At 43.0% G+C, this 23,345-nt stretch overlaps 2 protein-coding genes and 2 long non-coding RNA genes across 5 annotated transcripts; 2 read left to right on the forward strand and 2 right to left on the reverse strand.

Moving 5' to 3' along the window:
• Nucleotides 1-71: 71 nt before the first annotated feature.
• On the reverse strand, nucleotides 72-6,037 carry zgc:66427 (uncharacterized protein LOC406256 homolog). The gene is made up of 5 exons (XM_029132012.3): nucleotides 5,207-6,037; nucleotides 4,143-4,238; nucleotides 3,963-4,068; nucleotides 3,157-3,245; nucleotides 72-2,415 (listed from the first exon to the last, which is right to left on the reverse strand). The coding sequence occupies exons 1-4, from the start codon at nucleotides 5,730-5,732 to the stop codon at nucleotides 3,188-3,190; spliced, it is 786 nt and encodes a 261-aa protein (XP_028987845.1). The 5' UTR covers nucleotides 5,733-6,037; the 3' UTR covers nucleotides 72-2,415; nucleotides 3,157-3,187.
• Nucleotides 5,071-8,102, forward strand: LOC129603244 (uncharacterized). The gene is made up of 2 exons (XR_008692982.1): nucleotides 5,071-5,192; nucleotides 6,299-8,102. It is a non-coding gene; the product is annotated as an uncharacterized LOC129603244 (long non-coding RNA).
• Nucleotides 7,597-20,268, reverse strand: LOC114844512 (kinesin-1 heavy chain). The gene is made up of 26 exons (XM_029131956.3): nucleotides 19,924-20,268; nucleotides 16,354-16,441; nucleotides 16,168-16,241; nucleotides 15,979-16,083; nucleotides 15,813-15,861; nucleotides 15,573-15,628; nucleotides 15,392-15,479; nucleotides 15,162-15,286; nucleotides 14,857-14,961; nucleotides 14,057-14,202; nucleotides 13,774-13,922; nucleotides 13,413-13,600; nucleotides 13,259-13,327; nucleotides 12,889-13,095; nucleotides 12,555-12,698; nucleotides 12,269-12,457; nucleotides 12,049-12,166; nucleotides 11,916-11,971; nucleotides 11,645-11,754; nucleotides 11,462-11,563; nucleotides 11,280-11,340; nucleotides 11,118-11,189; nucleotides 10,907-11,011; nucleotides 10,594-10,810; nucleotides 10,298-10,433; nucleotides 7,597-10,132 (listed from the first exon to the last, which is right to left on the reverse strand). Exons 1-26 carry the CDS (start codon nucleotides 20,047-20,049, stop codon nucleotides 10,129-10,131), a joined length of 2,889 nt encoding a protein of 962 aa, XP_028987789.1. The 5' UTR covers nucleotides 20,050-20,268; the 3' UTR covers nucleotides 7,597-10,128.
• Nucleotides 20,252-23,106, forward strand: LOC114844553 (uncharacterized). 2 transcript variants are annotated; one of them, XR_008692979.1, is made up of 4 exons: nucleotides 20,252-20,388; nucleotides 22,229-22,320; nucleotides 22,427-22,524; nucleotides 22,616-23,106. It is a non-coding gene; the product is annotated as an uncharacterized LOC114844553 (long non-coding RNA). The 2 variants fall into 2 exon arrangements; XR_003783739.3 differs by lacking the exon at nucleotides 22,229-22,320.
• Nucleotides 23,107-23,345: the final 239 nt, after the last annotated feature.

Genomic DNA, 23,345 nt, shown 5'->3' on the forward strand with positions numbered 1-23,345 from the left:
TTCAAAGTGTGTGGGATCATTCAGTAATGGTGCATTTAATTTAAATGTTTTAAAAAAGAAACACACAAAAGTGTCTTACACATATTTATTGTAAAAAATACATATAAAAACAATTTGAGACATACAAAAGATTGGAGCTTAGAAACAGTATATTGAACAGACAAAGACCAAGCCATTTTCTTGAATTTCCTTACATATTTACAACTTAATAAATAAAATTCAATTAAGTTTTTTTTTTACTAGAGTAAAAGGCAGATTGTCCATATGTTGGGGATGTGGATAACGCTGTGGTGTCTCTTTGAAAAACATTCTCATCTAATACATTGGTTGGAGAGAAGCTACTTTACACACAGCGTTTAGTTAGCATTGGTAGAAATTGAGGTATTGCACCACACATCTTATAGGGGTAAGAAAGTAAAAGAGGGTAATGTGGGGTTTTAGATTGTCTCGTTATCTTTAAAAGCGACAACCCAACCACCATCACTACCCACCCATCCCAAACACCCCCAGGGCTCCCCTCCCAGCCAAAGTATACAATATCATACGTTATCACCACGACAAAATGTAACATCTAAGGATCAATGCACCTTGTTTCCCCCACTCGCACACAATGCCCCCAATGCACTGACCGACTTTTGGCATCATTATTTTTCTATTTTTCAATTCACAAAAACTGACAAACATGCACAGGGCTGCCCCCTAGTGGTAGGACACGTTGTAGCACCTCAGACTGCAGAACACCAGGAATCAGAAAACTGAAAAGAAAAAAAGAAAAAAAAAAAAAAAACAGGCTGGAGTGAACAAATTAGTTAGTGGAAAACCTGTGCACCGTAATCACTTTTACACCAATCAATAATACCACCGCAGGGCAGAGCGTGCAATACTGTTTCAAGATTTGTCTCTTGATCAGGGAGCAAAAGCGATCAGTTCATGTTTTTGTTCTTTTCCCACTAACCCGTGTCAGACGGCATCTGTTGAGCAGCCTTACTGCTGGACTTCAACCTCAGTTCAGCCCCAAAAACACTAAAATACCCGCTGGCACAAGAAACCCTTCACCAGGCAACGCAATCAACACACGAAAAGGCAAAGGAAAGCTATTTAACACATTTAGCATGAATTATACTGTGATCACATACAAAAGTCATTTCAAAAGAGGGAGAGGTGGGGGTTATGTAACAACCAACCATCAGCTGTCCACAGCCTCCAGTGTTTGGGAGAGGCAGAGGCCACGTGGTGTAAACATGCCCCAAAAATACACCCCCCAAGTCCACCCGTCCTGTTATCCCTCCCCGACAAGCATGCAACCAGATGGCAAAACTGTTGCTCAGGGTTTGGTCCAAAAATCCGGATGGTACCCCAGAGAATATCCGATGAGGAGGGAGGAGGTGGACAAAAACTTTAACCGCTTTCAAGGTGGGAACAACAAGACCAAGAAAGCTGCCACGCTGCGTACCAATACCATAGGATGTTTACCAGCATGACTAAGTACAAAAGCCTCCTTAAATGTATGGTCATGCTTGGGACATTTCCTGTCCCTGTTCATCTGAACACGCACTCACTCACTCACACAAACTTATCCCAGACTTTATGTGGGGGTGTGAAAAAGAAAAATAAATCAGCCACAAGGGACAAAAGTGCTGAAATTTGTGCCAACACCCACCAGCTCTACAAACTACTAGCATCCTTCCTAATCACTCACCAAGTAGCAGCACGTTCAATTGAGCGCTAACCAACCACATATGATAAACTGACCTATTCAAAATGAACAAGAACCCCCCACACGTCCCCTGAAATGTTTACAGCCATTAGAAAACAGAACACCTAGTAGCGGCAGCTCCCATTCACCAAAAACAAGCCCTCAACCTCCAGCTAGTTCAAAATAAACAAAGTTTAAGTTCTAACAGTTCACGCTTTCAGTATGAGGTTGGTTCATTTGGGTTGAGCCGAGGAGAAATAACATTCATCCAATGTATGACGTAGAACAATACTCTTTTTGCAAAATACTTGATAAAATGAGCCGTCCCCATTCAGAGGGAGGAAAATACACAGGAGAGGATCCAGAGTCAGTTTGGACGACATCGTATCCCCACGTTCCTCCTCAGGTTGAAGAGCTCTCAGGGATGAGTCCCATCATGTTGGGATGACAAGTAGCTGATGCATTTTGAATGTCACGTCCTGCACGTGCAAGCCAAGTCCGAAAAAGAATGGGGGGGGGGGGGTCCAATTCTGTTCCAACAAGGGCCTCAACCACAGGTCAGATCTTTATGGGGTTTGGCTTGTGAAGGTCAATGGGCTGATCCAAATGGAGATTCCGCTTAGGATCACCCACACTAATACAGGCTTGCATCAGAGCGACAGTGGGCTTCTACTTGTTCAGTTACACATTTTAATTGACTTTTTTGAATTCATTGTCTCCTGTAAAGAAGTAAGAAGAGGACTCATTAGAGAAAGAAGCACATCAGTTTCTGTAATGAAGTGCAGGAATATTTCAGAAAATTTCAATGTGATAACATGATTCAACTGATGTCAACTTTGTGTGTATTTTCTGATCTACTGATACAGATACCGACTCTTCTCAGAAACTCAGTTTGTAAATATCCTCGAAGCCACTTTTAAACCATGAGAAAATTAATGTCTGTGTTTAATATAAAACACAATGAACCCAACGCAGCAGTTTTACCATTAAGACAACGCTTCAACAGGAAGTATCTACGCCACAGAGTGAACCCGACACAAGCTAATCAATATTAGCATTTCCTGTAAGGCAGGTGAATTCAAGCATGTGTTGGCTCAGACAGGACATCGGACCCTGAGACAGTTCTGGATGTGAAGAACTATGGGCCCGTAGCAGAGTGCATGTGTTGTGTATCTAAACAGAGCAGTAAGTTCCACTGACAGCTCGTTTAGACAGACTGTCCTGCAGATTTACAGCCTGCAACCTAAATGTGCTTTAAAGCGGCTGTGTTCAACTCGTGTAAGCACACGGAGCTGATTAATTACTCTGGCTTGTTTATTATAGAACAGCACAGCATTGTGCTCTGACACTTGACTTGATACAGGTCCATTATGTAACACACTACGCGTGTTGAATGTAACAGTAGCACTGCTGCACCCAGCGTCCAGCATAACTGCATGTCCTGGTTGCCACATACACACCTGAGTGGGGTTGGTCACGGTGACCCATGAGTCAGTTAAAGGGATGTTCAGGGCAGCAGGGCTTCACCTTGGACCAGGAATCAATGCAGCTACAGGGAGAAATGACAACAGAACAAGACATTTGGATTAAGATGCATTTATTTAGTATTTTGGCCAATAAAAACCTTAAGCTGACATTCTACTACGGTAGTCTAACAACAGCGCAACAGTCCAATTATAGCAGTTCAACTGTGAGCTCCTGGTTCAACTTATGTGTGGGAGAATGTTTGGATTTTGGACTCTTTTAAGCACAATAAATAATCTGAATCTGTCTCAACTTAAACAGAGCCTGAGGACAAAAGCATAGCAGGTTTGTGGCTGAATATGAGAATTATGTCGGTAAATTATAGTAAACAACGGAAGTCAAACGACCCACTAGCATGTGGTCTGAAAATGATGATGACTTGCACATGATTTGTAGTAATTGGGCTGAAGCGTGCATAAACACTCGTGGCACTTGTTCAGGGTGGCTTCATTTACAGACCTCCGTACCAACGAGGCCGGTGGGTGACGGCGACGCAGTCAGATCCGCAGTCAGAGGCTCTTTGTGAAAACATTCACGTCGCTCACTTGTAAAACCGTTACGAGGACAGACTTGCACATTAATGGAGCCAGTTGCTGCAAAGATTTAAGCAAGCATCACGTGCCTTTATGCTGATACGTCCACCGGTAAAGACTTTTACTACCTTTTTTACTTCCGTTTTTCAAAAACCTCAAACCTGCTACCGCAGTTTCACATCAGCAGACACCTTTCCTGAACTCTTTACCTCTTATGGTAGACGCAGAGGCAGGCCAGCCTGGCGATGGTCTCCCCCTGCACCAGGTCTTCCAAACAGATGGAGCACTCGCCGCTGTCTTTGCTGAGCACGTCCGCTGCAAAAAGCAAACACAGGCGTGAGCGTCGCCGAGCGCAGCCACCGACGCGGCGGCGGCGACGTGACACTTACTGTTGTATGGCAGCGGAGGGGACGTGAGGCAGCTCAACAGGTGATCCTCAATCCGGCCCCCGGGAAAAGGCTTCGAGCAGAAAGGACAGCGGATATCTACGAGCAGAGATGATGTTGTGTGACTGGTGTGTAACATGATACATGACAACAACAGAGGAGTTCTACGTTGCAGAACGTGAACCGAAGGCCGGACCGGAGCGCGGCGAGGCAGCACGCGGGTCGGTCGAGGGGGGGGGGTTGGTCCTGCCATCTGTGGATGCAGGGCTCCGCCGCCCCACATTCTCCTCCACCCACGGGCTCCTGCCAACGGCGAGCAGGCGTGTGGAGTTGTGACCCATTTCCCGACACGTTCTCCGGGCGAGCCCGGGAAGCCCACCGCACTGTTGCGTTGCGGCTCCGAATGTCGCGGCTCTCACTTCGTTATCGAGCGCAGACTCGGTTGCATTTTCACTTCCCGTCTCAAAACGTGAAGCCCGGCGCGTTGCTCAATGTTTCTGACGCGAGCGCTTGCACGCGTTCTCAACGGCCGTGACACATGAAAGAGCTTGTGTGTCACCACTTCCACTTTTGCACCTCGGCTCCGCTTCATACAATGGAGTCTCTAATGACTGTAGTCAGACTGTAAGCACGGGAACAGAGATCATCTGTTGAGGAATGTAAATTCCTCAGACAATCCATAATTATTTCAGATGGGATGGATCAAGAGTTGCACTGAAGGACGTCTGGAAATCTGAAACTCTGATAGCGTTTGTTGAAATTAAAGGTTGCTAGAAAGTCAGCTGTTAGTTGGTTTATGACCTTCTTGTTATGTTACTTATTCTGCACAAATCACCCACTTCTGCCTTCATTTAAATATCAGCCACTGGCAAGTTTCGTAACATTACAATGTTGGAGTATTGCGTAATTTAATTGTGCACACATTGTCAAGCTCCAACACATCGTCGTTTTGCACGTAACCCGCTGAAAATGACCGCGTCGTGAATGGAACCGTGCGGGCTCCACACGCGTGTAAACGGCGGTTCGAGCGGAAAACGCCGCTGCGTGCATTCAGTGAGTGGACGTACTGGCGTGGCGGTTGTTGACGCGGTAGAGGCCGATCCACGCTTCGGACACCGGGCGCTGGTGCGCGCCGCGGACCCGCGCGGACCTCGCGCCGACGCTGCGCGCCGACGAGTGCCGACTCCCGGGCAGTCGCTCGGAGAAGGTGCGGTGCGGCGTGCGGCCCGTCTCCTCTCCCGCCTGGCGCTCCGCGTCGACGGCGGCCGAGGGGCTCAGGCCGCCGTCCTCGTCGGGCTTCCCGTCGCTGTTGTCGTCGCCCGCGGGGGACGCCTGGCCGATGCCGGGGGCGAGGCCGTGGAGGTCGGCGGGGCTGCCGTCGGCGCTCGCGCCGTGCTGCCCCAGGTCCGAGTCGCTGCCCTCCTCGGAGCGGCTCCGGTTGGCCTCCGTGTCCTCGAAGCTCCCCGAGAAGTCGACCATGAGGCTGGTGGGCCTGGCGCAGCGGGGCCGCCGATACGAGTCCCGCTTGGCGCCGTCTTTGCCGAACGCCGAGGGCACCGGCTCGTCCTGAAGGCGGCTCGCCCTCGTCCCCATCGCTGCTAATGGAGCTAAGCTACTGTAGCCGAGCCGCTGCTTCCTCAACGCGAAGCGGCGGAGAATGAGCGGGCGAGTTCACCTCGAAACGACCCTCAAACTGGCACTAATTCGAGGGGGGGGGGCCTCGAAATAACACCGGGTGTCGGGCTGCGACCTCGGCGGAGACGATCCTCGCGGTTCGACGCTCTTTGTCCGGCCTCAACTTCGGCTTTCTGTCCACATTTTCCGTTCTTTTTAACGCAGCCGTTGTCGTTGCTGCAGCGGAAATAGAAAATGTTCGCTTCCTCCTTTGACTCGTACACAGACAGTTACAGTGACGTCACTGCGCGTCACCGCGCAGCTTTACAACAAATGCCACTAATTTATAGCGCTCCAGTGATAAAAGCTAGTAGATTTATCTGATTAGTCTTATCTATCTGAGTACTTTTATAACTATTCGCTAGTAACGGTACTGGCCAAAGAATTCCTTTACTTCAAGCGGAGCATCCTGTTAACTTCACTACACTGGATTTTGACTTTTAAACTCAAACAGAAAAAGCTAATGAGATGTTTCGACCCAGTAGAATAAAAGTGCAGACTCCATGACTCAGCTTCCACAGAACCTGGATGACGGGAACCGTCACTGGCTCCTTCCTGGGTATTTCCCTCCCTGCTTTGCCTCGGGGGCTTGTATGGAAGTTTGACGTGAGTTTCATTTAATTAGGGACACATGAAACAAACAAATTTGCTATTAAATACAACTGTTGGGAAACGACTTTGTTTTAGAAACCTATTGTTGGGACAGTCTTGACCTACACGCTTTGAATAATAGAGTCAAAGGGGCTCTTCAAAATGAGTCATAGCTTTTCTTATAGCAGTTGCTGTTGAAGCTGTGTCCTGATTGTTTATGGACTTAACCTTCTTTTTTCTTGATACATTCAGTTGAGCAACTTGCTTCCATACAGTAGAAACGTGCTTGATCACAGCTGATTTAAAGATGCTCTGGTGCTCACCTCCGAGGTGATTCTATCACAGATTAACGAGGTGACTAAGACTTGGAGCATGTGATTAATGGGTTTGTCTGCAGGAGAAGAAAACCTGTGTCAACCAGCTTTGCTTTTCTAAATCTGATGAACACAAGACCCACCCAAGCTCCTCACGCCTATGAAGCAGGCAAACATATTGATCATTAAAAGTCATTGTCATGACAATACATCACAATACAATCATCAAGTCGTGTCAGTAACACAAGATGCAGTTTTGTTACATTTAGAACAATCTACAGTTACTACAGTTAAGGTTAACGGTTTCACAGCTGATAAAGATGTGGCAACACTGAACCCGGACCGTGGGGTGTGCAGATGTTAGGGCCCCTCCTCTGTAACATCTGGCCTTCACCATTTGCAGTGTCAGTATTATAGCCTATGAAGTATTTTGGTATTGTTGCTTTAAAATGATCATATTTTGACTCAAACTATTGTATGAACTAAAAACTTTAAAAATCACTGCACTTTAATTACCTTTAGAACCATCCACAAACATCAATGTTACATACTGTCTGTAACGTCTATCCTCTTCTTGCAGTAGCAGTGTCATAGTCTATGGACTTTATCTGAGACGCTATCATTACTGGATGAAAACTTTAATGTGGCATTATATGTGGAGCCTTCTTTGAATTAATGTACAGTTCTGCTGACAGTGACATCACTAAACACATCTCAATTATTATTGTCCACAACTAAAAGCATATGTAAATATTATGTAATAGAGCCTTAATTCATTTGAAATTGTTTCAAAGTTGTAAACGATTGTTCAAATTTAAACCAAACAACCATGAATCACACAGACTAATAGATTACATAGAACAAAAAGGACAGATACATGTTTTTTATCATACTTATTTAATCACACATACATTTACATCATGCAGTCAATCCAAAACTGTGATCTCATTACTTCCCATTTCTGTCCGTATCAGAGCCCTGCTATTTGTGCCCCAGTTCTCCAGGAATGATCCAGTACCTTTGCTGCTGATGGATCCTCAAAACCCTTAAGAAATTGACCCACTATTACACAGTAATAAAATGATGCATTTATATTCTGTCAATTAAATTAAATGCCACAAGTCTTCTTTGCTGTGTTTATTTACCATTTTTATATCCAGTTTTGGTGAAAGGTCAAATGATAAACATTTTGAGGTCCACGCTGCAGAGTTTAAATTAACTAGATAATTACGCAGAGGGAATAAACCATCTGGATACACATCAAACACTGTCCTGTCATAGATTCACTCAACTCCTTCCAGCAGCTTTCACTTCAGTTTTTTTTGCTGTCAATCAGTTCAGTTACAGGGCGCCGGCAACCTTTTATGTTGCAGTTAAAAACATGGAGTGTTGTTCTGTAAAGAAGTGCTATCAAACCCAGCATAAGATGACAGGTTTTAATAGGATGTTGTCTTAACTGGACTTTCTTTAAATCACTGGGACATAAACAAGATAATAGGTTATTCTAATTTCTACTAGTGTATTGAACAATAAGGTTTCGCCAGGCAACTTTGCTGCCCATTAAAGTAATAGATTTTTATTAATTTTTAAATTTTGGCATGTTCCATCTTTCCAGAAAGACCAATGAATAAAAGTCTTGATGGAAAAGAAAACACACACACACACGCTAAAAGCCAAATGTTAGTGAAAGTGAAGCTGGAGAGAAGAGGGGCAGGATTACTACTGCTCAGACACCTGACCACACCTGCCAGTTGGATAACATACAGTGTATTTTACAGTATATTGCACTTGCACAAGATGTTAGTGTTCTCATGCTGGGGTTCCAAACACAAGCTCTTTGTCAATGCACTGGGGCTTCACTGGGTAAAAAAAATAAACAAGCTGTGGGGGGGGGGGGGGGGGGGCATTAAAAAAACTACAAAAAGACAACAAAACACAAAAATCCTACAACTGACTAAACTTAGTTAAATAAACCCTTCTTCCATGATGACAAAGGATTGTTGTGCAATTATAGACCCTGCTCTCCTGACTGGCTGATCAGCAGAACGCGTCTGACCCACTGACTGACACCCATGCATGTGGTTCCCCTTCAAATATGCAACTATGGAACAAAGAAAGAGATACAGTACATAAAACCCAGCAAAACACAATGCTTCCTGCAAATTTACAACCAAAGGGGCATGTACAGTTACATATCCTAAGTCTATCAGAAACAACAAAAAGGTAGCGAGGCACCCTTGAAAAGAATAGTACGGCGGGGGTCAACAAACTGGGAAAAAAGAAATCAAAAAGGTTGTGAAAAGGTGAGAGAAGGGGGGTGACTGACAGCGACCCGCTAGGACAGGACAAGCAGTACACGCGCGCTCTCAGCCTATTTGCCCGCAGTCTATGTGCTCCAATGTGCAGAGATATAGAATATAGTAACCACTGAGGAGCAAAAACAGTATGTTTAGCTACTTAGCATAGGCGATGCTAATAGTTGTTTTACCATGATCATCCTCTTTCTTCCTTTTACATTCTTTACATCCTTCTCATTAAGTCACCAACGACAAGTATAGGTTTTATTTTAACTTAATGATAAAAACAATTGGCCTCCACAGGTATTTAGTTAAATACATCTACAGTACACTGTCGCACGCCTTGGCTTTTTATTCTTCTTTTTTTTTTTTTTTTTAAATCCTTCCTTTCAGCTACTCCTGACTCCCATTCAGGCCAGACTCCAGGGAGGTGTGTGCAGTAGTGCCAATTTTACATCTGTACAACAAGACTGGACAGAACAGCAGTGCTTGACGCCATCTACTCTATTCAAAACCGCACAGTTATTTTTGTAGTTATATCCTTAAAGAAGCATGTAAAATCCATCCAGAAGTGTGGTTAACAACCAATAATAGTAATGATGAAATGTACAGAGGTTAGGCCTACAGGTTTTTTAGGAATTTTTTTTTGTGGCTTTAGGGTTTTTTTTGTTTTTCTTTTTTTTCAGCTCTTGCTACTGTTACATTCAGCTTGGCACAGTGCAGAACTACTCGCACGACGACAGATGACGACAGACTGTGCAAATCAAAAACTCGAAACCAAAGCTACACATTCGCGTCGCGTGTGGTTTCGCACGCTGAGCCTGCGCTCAAGACTGCATTTGGTTCAGTGGATAACAATATTACCTTGCCTTTCATAGAGTTTTTCTTTTTATTAATATCCAATAAGAGAAAAAGAGAAAATTATTGAGGGAGTAGGGTGAGGTTGTGGGAAACTGGAGCTGTACAGGCCGGGAATATTTATATATTTATATTTATATCTCAAACTCCTTCTGGCTCCAAAGCAGCAACAAGGAGCCTGTTCGCTGTAATGGAATGACACTGGGGGGTGACACTGACTTCTTCTGTGGTGTCGGCCTTTCATTCCGCTGCTCTTCAGCTGCAGATGAAGAGACAGAGCGAGAATTAGTCCTACTTCCATGAATGTATCGTTGGTATTTATTGCTTGTCAAAAAGGTACATTTTCTTATGTCTCTCCTTCATCGTTGAAGGACAGTTCTGTCAATTACAGCAGTCCACAGCCTTTCGTAAATCACACACTCACTTCTTGTCCGGCTTGCTGCTGCCTCCTCCCCTGATGGACACTGTCTGGCTGTTCTGGTAGAAGCCTCCTCCGCTGCGGTTGATGTTGGGGTGAGTGGGAGATGCTACTGGCTGCTGCCCGGGCCGGATGGGTTTGGCTGTGGTGGCACAGAAAAAGGATAGATTAAAAAAAAAGTTAATCTAAAAAGTCAAGTCTACAATGCTGAAGACAGAGAAACTATGGATTCTGGCAGGCGTCCAGTCCCTGAACAAATATTATACTCAAGATATGCATGCCCATCTTTTTATACAACCTACCAATCTGTGCGGAGTGTCCCCTCCTGGCCATGTTCTTGGCCCTGACAGCCTCCTTGATGCGGTCCACCTCCTGCTGGTAGCGCTTGCGGTCACGGGCAGCGTTCTCCTTAGCCTCCTTCAGAGCAGACTCCAGGGCTTTGACCCGCTCAGCCGTAGCACGAAGACGCTTTTCCAGTTTAGGAAGCTCACAACGCAGGTCTGCATTATCACGCACCAGCTGCAGGACAGTCAAATCAACAATTCAACAACAACAGTACAAAAATTCAGAAATAGATTACCTGAGGTTTTAAAATGCCAAGAAGCAACTTCCTACCTGTTTGTGAACTTTGGTGAGCTGCTCAAGATTGTTCTCAAGAAAGGAAATTTTCTGTTTCTGTGCAGCACTGCCCCCTGTGTCGTCAGAGTCCATCTCAGCGCTCTGCAAAAGACAACGGGACATAGTAAAAACACAGAAAACAAAAGAGGCAGCTCAACATGCATCATTACACAGTGACTCTCATGTCATTAAAAATTAATAACATTACCTTTTTAACTCTGGTGGCCAGGTCCTGGACAAAGAGTTTTCTCAGGTTGTGAAGAGTCTGTAGCTCCTTCGCCTAGGGTAGAAATGACAAATTGGTTTTAAAATGTTTGGGCCGTGTGTGGTATTAATGACATCAGTATTAAAACACCAGAGCACAACTTACCACAGTCTCTTCCAGACCCTTCAGGTCTTGTCTGGCCTGCTCCCTCCTGTCCTGCATCACACTGAATAAAAACAAAAACAGGTAAAAATTAAACAAACCACATGACAATAAACTGATGCAACATGCTCGGCTTATGCTACATCATAATAACCAGCTTCATAATTGTTGGACATGTGACATACGTCAGCTCATGAAGCTTGCGGCTCTTCTCCTGATCTGTTGATTTGAGCTTCTCGTGCTCCACTCGGAGCCTCTCCTGCTCCAACATGATCTTCTGGTTCAGACTGGAAGAACATATCTATTCAGTATCTGTTTTGTAACTTGCTGGGAACAATAGCAATATCTAATGTCATAGGTTAACTCACTCCTGCAGCTCAGTGATGAGTTTCTCCTTGTTGTCCAGTTCGTCTCTCAGGCTGCTGATCTGTTTCTGGTGGGCTTCACGGTGAGAGTGGATCTGCTTCTCCACTGCTTCCTGAAAACGAAAACAACACAACATACTGTTTATTTGACTGACCAAGTCACAGTGACATGAACAAGAAACATGCAGGGATTCAGTGTGCACTTTCACTTTTTCCTGAATGAGTTTATAAAAAGTGATACTAAATGGGGGTAATATGAGGTGGAGGGACATACCTTCACTTCATTCGCAGTCTGGATCTCATTCTCTTTCTCCATTGCATGAACTTTTTCTATAAAACAGAAAAATATGTTAATACATTCATGAGACTGGAATAGACAATTAAAACACACAAACACACTGACATACCCTGAGCACTGAGCTTGACAAGTTCTTCATTAAGAGAGTCAACATTCTCTTCCAACTGCCTCTTCTTCTGTTCAACGTTCTGCAGGTACTCAGTCAGGGACTTGATCTTAGCCTCGTGCTAAAGACAACACAATATAGTTACAGGGCAGGCTTTTATTGTGACTGTAGTTTATGTTTTACACTGTGAGCTCCCAATATTAAGAAGTGGGTTTCTATATACCTGGGAGATGCGCAGCTGACAGGCAGCGAGCTCCTTCTCGTTTTCATCCATCTTCTTGTTGCTCTCTGATTGGGTGCTCTCCAACTGCTTACAGCGTTTCACCATAGTCTTTACCTCTGACTTCATCTTACTAATGTACAGGCGAGCCACTGTGAACTCTTCATCTATCAGACCGCTACCATCATGTTGCTGTAAGGACAAGACAAACATAGCTTTAATGAGATGCTGCTCCTGGACCTGCAGCCAAGTGATGCTAATGTAACAGAATTGGGATCTAACTCAGTACCTTGATGTCATTGCTGCCCACTGCAATGCCAATCTCTGCCAAGTCTTTGAGCAGTGACGACATCATCTCAGTCACCCTCTTCTTCTGGTGGTTGGACATCTCCTTCAGCTTCTGCAGCTCAGAGTCCAGAGATGACAGGATGGACTGCAGGAAAAGAGCATTCATTGTTTGTTTTAGTATGTGTTTCAAAAAAGTTCCACTTTTGTAGAAAAAATTTAAATATGATGCATCGAAATGTAACAATGTTCTCATGAGACTGACTCTAAAGTTTGTTTGACTGTAGACTTGTTGGTTAACAAATTTGTTTATGACTTTTTTTCTGTATATAGCTTACAGATTTCTGGCTGAGCTCCTCACTGATAGCTTCAAATTCCTTGGTTTTGTCCTCTACTTCCTGGCTCTTCTGGTCATAGTTAACAGCCAGCTCCTCCAGAGCCTGCAGCACCTCCTTCACTTCCTCTTTGGAGGCCTCATTCTCTGCCTGCAGGCGGTTCAGCTCTGCCTGGAGGTTCTCATGATCTCGGCGGGAAGAGGCTAGAAGCTGCAAGTATTGGGGCATTTTAAAAATGAGCAACACATGTCTGAGAGACAGCAGCTTTAGCACGGCATGGAAATTTACCTGTTATATATTGTTTACAGTTACAGCCATCACTGAGAGCACAAAGAGCAGATGTTTGTTCCACCTGCTCACATGTAGTACTCACCTCCTCCTGGTCCAGCATCTGCTGTTTCAGCTTCTCTGCCAGCTGGCTCTGCTGGTTGATCTCCTCATCCTTCAAAGTGTAAAGACAAGACTCCCTTTTTAGGAAATAATGTATATGGGGCAACTATCATTACAAAGTCTGTGTGTCTCCCTACCTTATCATCCAGCTGTTTGTAAAGCTTGGCCAGCTCCGCCTCACACTTGTCTTTTTCCACATCAGTGAGGCGAACGCCGGGCACATTAGGTGTAGAGGCCGGCTTGTCATTGAGTATGTTGTCGAGGGCCAGCACCTCAGCGTTGGCCTTTTCTTTGTCAAACTGTTCCTCCACCGGCACACTCTCACCTGAGGGCGGAGAGCACATATATTCACATTTTGCAGAGAGCTAGCATGTATCTAACTGAGGAATTACCACTGTACTAGCAAAAAAAGTGACAAGCGAATAGAGCACACCATCTCCATTACACTGCTGAACAAACAGCATGCACCCAGGACTAAGTCACTGTGCACTGCCTCACCATTCCTCCATCGGTTGAGCTCGTTCTCCAACCAGGTGACCGTGTTCCTCAGGGTCTTATTCTTCTCCTTTTCCCTCTCATACTTCTGCTTCCACTGCTCAGCTGTCAGCTCGATGTTCACCGTCACAGTGTTCTTGATGGTCTTTGCTCTAAATACAGGAAAGGATTTATGCAGTATATGAATAAGCGTAATGTTTGTTATAAATTTATGTCCATGTTTATACAGTCAACCAAATTATATGATACACAGACATACACGTTTCCCTGCTACTTGTCTACAAACCTTTGTCCAAACATAAGAGTAGATTTGGTTTCAGCCTCATTAAAGGATGACGGTGAGCAGCAGATAACAATGGTGGTTCTACAGTTACCACCCAGAGAGTCCTGGAGGATACGGGTCATCTTGCTGTCTCGGTACGGGATATAAGCCTGGCAGACAGATACAATACATAAAGAAAATCAAAACCAATTCAGGGTTTGCTGAGCACTGACATAAGAGAGCAGATTTCACACATTTAAAGTGTGTGATCCTTGTACTAGACATCTTCAAGAAACTAAAGACAACATCGGACAATATGTAGGTCAAGGAACAACAAAAGGGTGGTATTCTATAAGCTGGCATTGAATAAGAGGCCTGTGGTTTCACCTGCACTCAGCCAACAGGAAGAAGTGGTTTTGATTATAGCTCAAGTAAGTAAAGGAAGATTCCGGTTAAATGGCAACATGATATTAATACAAGTAACTGAGCTGCACCACTTTGCTATAATTCATAAGAAATCACTGTGCTTAGTCACAAAAAGCAATCTTCAAAAGATTATTTGTTTTAGATAACCACATATAGCACAATGCTCCAGGTTGTCCACAGAGGGCAGGGACACCCAAACAAACCAATCTTTGATAATGGTGAAAAGCGTGAAATCAGCATGAAAGTGCTAAACCAAAACTTTGCTTGGAGGAAAGTTTCTCATTTGCAAAGTTGTTTCTAGAAAAAACAACTGAAAGATGTGCTGGTTTGTCAAATGCACAGGAAGCTCTGGGCTGAACCGCTGGTAAGCAGTAATCATTGAGAAGACAGTTACTGACCGTTCCTTCGGCCAGAGCAGAGATGACGTTTCCCAAGGATGACAGAGACTTGTTGATGTTCTTGGCTTCATCCAGCACAGCTCCCTCAGCACCTGTCTTACTGACCTGAAAACCACAGAGAATAACCTCAGTGAGTCTTTGTGCAGCCCAAAGGTTAATTCAAAGACTGGTTTGTAATCTGACCCCTCCTAACTGAATTAGCGCAGGATATACAAAGAAAACTGATCCAGTAAAATGAGGATTGAAACTTTATCACATCACAATGAATATGCCTAATTTAAGACTTGTCCTTTCACGCTCTGTACCTTTTCACTACCAGCCAGATCCACCAGGTACAGTTTGCCACTGAGCTTCTGCTCGGTTTGTGTGTTCTCCTGCTTGACGTTTATCAGGAAAATACTGTGACTCCTGGAACTGTGCTCGTTCATGTCTACACAGGAGATAAAACATTACAATCAGACTTAAATGTAAACTCCAATCTAAGAGTTTGTGATGCACATTGTTGAATAGGAGCAGGACAGGGTTTAAGTCTTACTTGTAACCGCTACGTGTCTGTTCGATTTGCCTTCATCAATTGTGTCCATGACTTCCTCTGGGCTGCAGACAAATCTCTCAGTGCAGCCCTTGAAAACAAAAGCAAAGCATGGGGTTAGATTATTGGCCAACCTTAAAAGGTTTTACCAAGTCATTTACATGTGACAGAAAACTTGTCTGACCTTGACGTAGGGTACTCTGTTTTTGTCTTCATGCACTGACAAATTGGTCTTTGACACTGGAGATGAGAGAAGAAACATCATGGAGATCAAAATTTGCACTAAAATCTATTGTATATAGTGATTTATATTGCTCATGAAAATAAACAACATTTTTGGACACTGGAATTCTGATAGACTAATAACGAAGATAGAAGATACTACTAATAGAAGTAGTTTCATTTCACCATTAAATTCACTCACCATCCAAAAGGTCCCGGATCTTGTCTAGGTAAATTTCAAAATATGAAACCTGTGACCAAACAGAATAAGAACGTTAGGTTGCAGTTTTACACTATAAGACACACTGTATCTAAAAGACTTCTTAACCAATTCAGCAGTTGCTGATTAAGTAAGGGTCAGCCCTTACTTTGATATGAAACTCCAGGTTTTCATCCATGGAATAGATATAGTTGAAAATGTCCTGCACTATCCTGGGGATGATGCCCATTGAATCTGTGTCGTGGAGATTTCCCTGCAAATTGAGTTAAACACACAAATTATCATTATATGAAGAAATGAACTTGATCTGTGAATAAACGCCAGTAGTAATTCTTACCTCCATGGTGTGTGTCTTCCCAGATGACGTTTGTCCATAGGCAAAAATTGTTCCATTGTATCCCTCCAGAACATCTAGGAAACACAACCCAGAACTTACTAAAGCAGCATGATTTTTACAGCAGGGTCTACATCATAAATCTAATGTGTGAACTTTAAAAAAAAGGTGCAAAAACTGAGATTTCACCTTTTACAATCTTCTGGGCGCAGGCGTTGTACACTTGTTCCTGTGTCGTATTTGAAGGAAACACTCTGTCGAACATGTACGGTTTGGCCTAGAAAACACAGAAGAAGAACAAGATGACAGCTCACCAGTATTGTGTAGCTTCACTGATTGTAATCTGTGGCATGTTTCATAAGCACATTTGTTCACAATTTTGAAAGAAAAACAGGAAGAGAAGAAGTGTGAGCATCTGACAGGTCCTTTGCCCACTTATAGCAGTTTGCTTTGAATATAGAAAAAAAAAACTACTTACAGATTTTAAACAATTGGTTTACTTGTTGACTGAGTGGGTGTGTCATTTAATGATGATATGAATAATTGTTATTATAAAACTAAAGTAGGTTAGGGTAGATCCTGCTTAAAGGCAAACTATTGGAAAGATTGTGATCAGAATTTTTATAAACAGTATCAATATGTGGACAACATTAATAATAAAACTAATATTACAAAAAGTTTAGAGATTTATCAGAAATGCTATTATGTCTCTAAATGTCCAACGTCCCACTGGATTCCTCTTCTTCTAGCTGTGATATATTAAAGATTTGAGAACAAGACAGGGCTAATTCTCATGTGATACAACAGAACGTAGGTTATGTGTCAACAGCTGCAAGAGGAAGACATTTCACTCTCTTTCACACATGCACTCCCGACTACGACTATCAGATCAACACAGGCAGCGCTCAAACAGACGTTACCCACTGCAAGGTCAGTGTGTGGTGTGAGAGGAGCTTTAGCTTGCTGTAAAGCAGGTGGAGGTACCTTCTGAGCAATTGAGTTTTGTAGAAGGACACGTCCTGCAGGACAATGATAAATACACTCATAACTCAAGGCAGAGCCACAATTATGTCACTGCTTGGCACTGACCTTGAGCTTTCATCTGTGCAAAATGGTCACATCTCTGACACACCTCAGTGTATCACACACCAGCAGCATCTTCAGACAATGACAATTCACTGCTGCTAGCCACATCCTGGCTAATAACCCAGGCCAGAACAGCAGCTCTGTGCCACCATAAGGCGAGACGCTGGCAGCAAACAATAGCACAGCCAGAGTTCAAAGTCCTCATTGTTACTGCTACTGCTGCTGCTGCTGCTGCACTTGTTACCCATACTTCTGCCTAATGGGATTACATGCTGAATATGTATTCACAGTAAAATATATAATTACAGCTTCAATAAATGGTCTGTCACATTTCTGCTTCCTGGTGGCTTCATTTTGACGGCGCCTAGGGTGAGCTATTCTGGAGAGACAGCAACACACAGTATGAAAGCTTATTTCATTTGTATGTGTGGTAAAACAGGTCAATGTTTATTGACTGCTTCTATTTATATGTTTAAATGTGGGCTCCTTTATTTAATCCCTTGTATCCATCATTACAGTATAAAGTAGCTTATTCCTGCAAGAAAGAAGCTAAGCAAGGGAAAACTGATTTTTATGAGCACAACCAATAAGGAAGTCATGGATCCATGAATAATTCACCTGCTGCACACTCACACTACACTGGCAAAGCTACCTTTGCAAACTGAGCTTGTTACATCCACACCACCTCTGGAAACGTCATCCCTTTCCCCTTTAGCAAAAGACTGGCAGGACTTTAGGATAGAAAAGAGGCACAGGTGAATATGACTAAACCGCAGGAAAATAATGACACCAACAAAAGGTTGTAACTAGATTGCTCCTAAACGGACAAAAATATGACATAGGTGAGCCTGGATAACAAAATAACAAAATACATGACCACAATAATTACCCTCCCCACTTAGGAGAGATGGCCCAGCTCACAGCCTTCTGGCCGCTCTGATTGGTCAAACAGCTGGTAACCAGGAGGAAAAGCACAAGGGGGATTACCCAGGAGGCCTGTGCCGCCGCTTATGGACACCGTAAGTGTTCTACCTCTGTAAACAGATGCACTAGTAGAAACCTCTACTGACACCACTTGTGGCTATCTCAATGTAGACTGGTATTTTGGCAGTAGGACTGGCACTCTGAACTGGGATGGGCTGGGCCATATTACGCCTGAAGTCCACTTGTTTTACTTAAATGCCTAAAGACAGTGTCAGCAAAACTATTCATTGTCATAAAAGCTACAATAGTCGCCTCTGTAAAAGATTAATGGCCGTGCTGAACACAGGGAACTCAATTCATATGAACTAACAACTTTAACAGAATTTAAGATTTGTTTCTATTACCTTATAAATATAAGTGGTAGCTTCTCACATGACCATTTTACAAAGAAGCCAAAGTCCACAGTCACAGAACGAGGTTGTTACCATAGGTTCCTAATGCTTAACTATAATTTTCATTCCAGCAATCCACTATTGGCTTTTGCACGTGTTGCATGTACAAACATGATGTGTCATCCTGGCTTTTATGCTGTTGTTGTTCTTTTCAACTATTACAGCCATTAGGCAAATTACGAGCTCCACCTTTTCCCTATTTTAGCTGGGACTTACTGATACGGTGATTTACTGATATACAACATTACATTCAAGGGCAAGACCACAGGTTGTGTAAACTGTATTGTTTCAAGACAGTATATGGACTTGTCGTACCAAGATGTACACATCATTAACAAACTGACCACAGGCCACATCTTTGTTGATTTACTGTGGTAAAATTGCAGAAATGTTGCACTGCATCAGCCATTTCCTCTGTTTGTTGTAGTTACATGTTTGGGTATCACCCTAAAAGGATTGTCCTGATATTGAACATTAAATACACAAAAGGGCAATAAAACGCCTACTCAGACTTAGTGCTGATTTTAGATCTCACCAATGATTGTGCTTCCTATTCCCCAATGAAAGAGATTCCAGGGAAAGCGTATCGTTAATACACTGGATGATTGTTACCTGGTCTACAGATGAGTAGATTTCACAGCCAACTGGTCTGACAGCTAATGTTAGCTTTAACTAAACAACAGTATTAAATCTAGCTAGCTAGCCAAGGCTGGCTAATCTGTCAACCACCAGCTGGCCTAGCCAGCTAGCCAACGGTCTGTTAGCCAAACCAAAGCTGGCTTACGCTTTATGCTGACGCAGACTGATCACATATAATAGCTTTATAGTTACAGGTGCCCACCCACTGATTTATTAACATCAAGACAGGACTGCAGTGAGCAGAGTCTGTGGTTGCCAGGACAGCGCTGGCGACGTTTAACCCGTGGCTGCAGACCTGTTTGTGGCTTTGTTGAATGACAGCTCGCTAGCCGTGACAGGGCAACTGCGAGTACTGATATTTTAGAACAATAGTATTACGGTTGGCTTTTTTTAACTGTAAAACTCCCAACTGCTGCTGGCTGCTCGCAACCCGTTGGCAGATTAAGTGGCCATTTGGGCACAACTCCTTGTCTTGGCGGCGCGTGAAGCTAGCGCCAGCGGGACAACGGTGACCAGGTCAGCCCTCGGCTAGCGCTAGCTAACAGGCTAAGGTGCTAACTACCGTAGCTACAAGACAATCAAAAATGGCGTACTGCTGACTTTGCCGGAGGGCCGCGTCAGGTAGCGAGACAAAGCTCCTCGAGACGCGATAACTCACCGCAATAATAACAGTGTCTTCCCCTTGGAACTTGGGGATGTATCTGTCGCCTCTGGTCACCTCGGAGCTGTTCAGAGGCCTAAAACGGCACATCACTTTGATGGTGCACTCCGCCGGGTCGGCCATCTTCCACGGTCCACGAAGGGAAATTCACCAATAAAATAAAAGTGTAGCTTGAATCCCAGGGGCGGCCGTTGGGGACTGAAAGGGAGGCCAAGCCCCTCACTTCCAAGCTCGGGTTCTGGAAAGGGCGATTATTTGTCGGGCATGCGGCAAAAATCCTTGTTTTTCCTCTCAATCAGCTCTCCCTCCTGTTAGGAAGCCATGATACCGGTGGATCAGCGGCCGCCACCTCACCCCTCCTGCTGCTGTGGATGTGGATCGCCATGACGTCACCCGGCGCTCCCCTCCGCCGTGTTTTTGTTGATGAACCAAATCCTCCCGAATCAGCTGAGACAAAACTCAGTAGGTCAAGTACAGGTGCAAGTACCTGCTCAACAAACTAGAGCACTGCAAAAGATGAACCTTTTCAAAAATGTAGCTGGAGGTACCGTAAATATGTTAAACGAGCTAATTTTAACGATAGGACTTACGATAAAAATGACAACAAACATAATAATCAATACTACTAATTACTTTTTAAATTTTAATTTTTTATAGTATATATTGAGTTAAAATAATCTAAATAAGAAAAGCACACTTGCTAAGTAAAATGTAAAATCGGTTCAAACTAATTTAAAAAGGAAAACACATATATTTTCTCATAATTTGATTTCCCCGTGTTATTTAGCAAAAGTTTTAACCTTGATTTACTTATTTCAAAATCCCTTCAGGGTATTACAGAAAACATGTGCCTGTAAATATTTTTAGTAAAATCCATAAAACAAATTTTATACTTCAACCATACAGTATATCACATGCTGCACTTACTTAGTGGCTTTAAGTGTAGTCTGATTCAGCTGCGTTTTAAGACTACTTATTTTGGGATTTGCAGCTGCGAGACATCCTCCTAAATGAAAATGCATCAAGTCTGACCTCACTCAACAGATGCCATATTCAAGCAGAAGTAATGGCAAAGCACTAGTGGCTGAGTACATTTTCTGACCACTCCCTGAAACAGTGGAGGATATCCTTTTTCACACTGCAGTGCTTAGCTAATCCAAATACCAGTTCTCCTGCTCTACTTGTGTGTTCAGTGAGGGAGTGAAAGGGTGTGGTGCTGCTGTATGGCTGTCACTGGGCAACAAGTCCCCAGAGACCACATTGTCTGGTGAGGCCCAAGGTAGAATAAAAGCTTATACTGCAGGTATCTATACCCATTTCTCATCCAGTAGAATAGAAAACAGCCTGAGGGAAAAGTAAGTTCATGTACCTTCCATTGTTTCTGTGACGAATCATCACATAACCTCATCAATCAGGGAGACCAGCGGGAGAATGGATGTGTATGTCAAATAAATTCAGCACTTCTGTTAAGTAAAAGCAAATTTGATAAAAGATAGACTGCATTGTTGTAAGTTACATACTTAACTTGATGGGTAGGATTGTTCCAAATAAACATCAGTTTCAGAACTGTGAAAAAAAGTTCATATATAAGTAAAGCATAGACTTTCTGATTTTACATATCATTCAAGATGATCTTAAATTTGGTAAAGAATGTAATAAAAAAGAGACTCACGCTGCAACCAAAAATGTTTTCTTGTGAAGCTGTTGCAATGGGTTTTAAATAAATGTAACAATATGAAATACAAATCTTAGAGTTGCTGTTCTATTCCAAAGTACAACACTTTTAAATACTGGTAACACAACACACTATGTGAAGTAAAACAAGTTTATAGTTTAGAATGTGTACAAAACTGTCCTCTGATTGCTTGTTAGTTACAGGGAGTGTTTCCTTGGAAATACACAGGGTGTCACTGTTGCACAGATTATTAGGCCTCCCAAGACAACTAAAAACACAAATAAACACAAATTAGTGAAGTTTGGGAAAGGAGCAATCAGTGGTTATCTGAATTTCCTGTAAAATGTATTTCCATCATCATTATTATCAATATAATAATATTATCATTAGCATTTTATTGAACATATAGATAAATTTACAGTTACCAAATTTTGCATAACCACATCTTACTCATTGATGAAACAATGTGACCAACTGTTTTAACAGAATAAACACCGTCAGCATTTACATAATGTATTGTACAGAGAAAAACAATGACACATTCACAAACTAACCAAAATCAGCATTGACGGTTATTTCACGGACATGCAAATGAAAAGGATGTGCATGTGTATCTGTGACCTGCAGGGACACTTCTGGCTGTGCTCCACAGCGGGAACTGTGTTGTTGCTGGCTTTGTCGTCCTCTCTGTGTTTGGATTCGTGCCTCAGAATCAGGGTGTGAGTGTGGACAATGTAGCTGAGTCAGGTTCTCTACTTAAACAAGTGAGACGAAGTTCTGTTTTAACCAAAAATACCGATATGTTGCTTCTCTCCTAATGCACAGGTCCGGGTCTGGCCTTCATCGCTCACCCTCAGGCCACAGCACAGTTCTGGACCGGCTGCTTCTTCTTGATGCTCATTCCGCTCAGCCTTGACACACATGTAAGATATTATGTTGCAATGGCTGACAAATAATGATGACGCATCGCCAGCACAAAAATGTAATCATCTTATGATTTAATTTCGTTTTCAGTTTGTGGGAGTTGAGAGTTTCGTCATCTCTGTGAGAGACCTGTTCCAGAGATGTTTTTCCTCCTCATCTGTCTGCTCTTCCTCCTCATATATTTGACCTTATAAGCCAAATAAGGACGCAACATGTTTTAAGAATGGCTGCTCCCCTGTCTTGTGATGTAGGGAGGGATCTACATATTCATCTCATGCATTGTTATGACTTTACCAGAGGTCATGACTTCATGTGAGTGCCTGGCTCTGGCCTGGATTCAGTCAGAAACAATGGTCCTAATAGGATCTGACTATCAACTACTTATTACCTATAGTACCTGATGCTGAGCCTTCATTGTAATTTATACATGTACTTATAGAAGTTGCCCTTTATCACCAATGTAGTTATTGCAGACAGTGAAATGATCAGTCAAATATCAGCTTTATTGGGATCTTGTATTTAAAGAATAAAACCAGCTTAGTCCCATTTGCTACACTTTGTAATTCTTTACAGTATGTTTGTCACACAATATATAAAATAAGTAAATTGTATTCAAGATCATTATTCATCCGTTAGGATATAAGAATATTTGACATAATTTTCATTCCTATTGAAATGGTTGTAAATAGCCAAAAGGTAAACTGTTGTCAGTGCTGTGTGTGCTGTGTAAAAAAATCCCCCACCACCATCTGGTTGCTGCTAAGAGTCAATATGATCATTACTGATTCAAATTTGTCATGTTCTCAAGAAGAAAACAGAG

This window comes from Betta splendens, chromosome 17 (assembly GCF_900634795.4).
Source record: "Betta splendens chromosome 17, fBetSpl5.4, whole genome shotgun sequence".
Lineage (NCBI taxonomy): Eukaryota > Metazoa > Chordata > Actinopteri > Anabantiformes > Osphronemidae > Betta > Betta splendens.

Excerpts from the sequence above, each read along its gene's own strand:
- zgc:66427 (XM_029132012.3), bottom strand. The coding sequence starts at position 5,732 with ATGGGGACGAGGGCGAGCCGCCTTCAGGACGAGCCGGTGCCCTCGGCG. Across the intron at positions 4,069-4,142 it reads CCCTCCGCTGCCATACAACA|CGGACGTGCTCAGCAAAGAC; the intron begins GTAAGTGTCACG and ends TGCTTTTTGCAG. Across the intron at positions 3,246-3,962 it reads CTCTGCGTCTACCATAAGAG|CTGCATTGATTCCTGGTCCA; the intron begins GTAAAGAGTTCA and ends TTCTCCCTGTAG.
- LOC114844512 (XM_029131956.3), bottom strand. The coding sequence starts at position 20,049 with ATGGCCGACCCGGCGGAGTGCACCATCAAAGTGATGTGCCGTTTTAGG. Across the intron at positions 13,601-13,773 it reads GCTCAACCGATGGAGGAATG|GTGAGAGTGTGCCGGTGGAG; the intron begins GTGAGGCAGTGC and ends CTCCGCCCTCAG. Across the intron at positions 13,328-13,412 it reads ACAAACAGCTGGATGATAAG|GATGAGGAGATCAACCAGCA; the intron begins GTAGGGAGACAC and ends TACACTTTGAAG.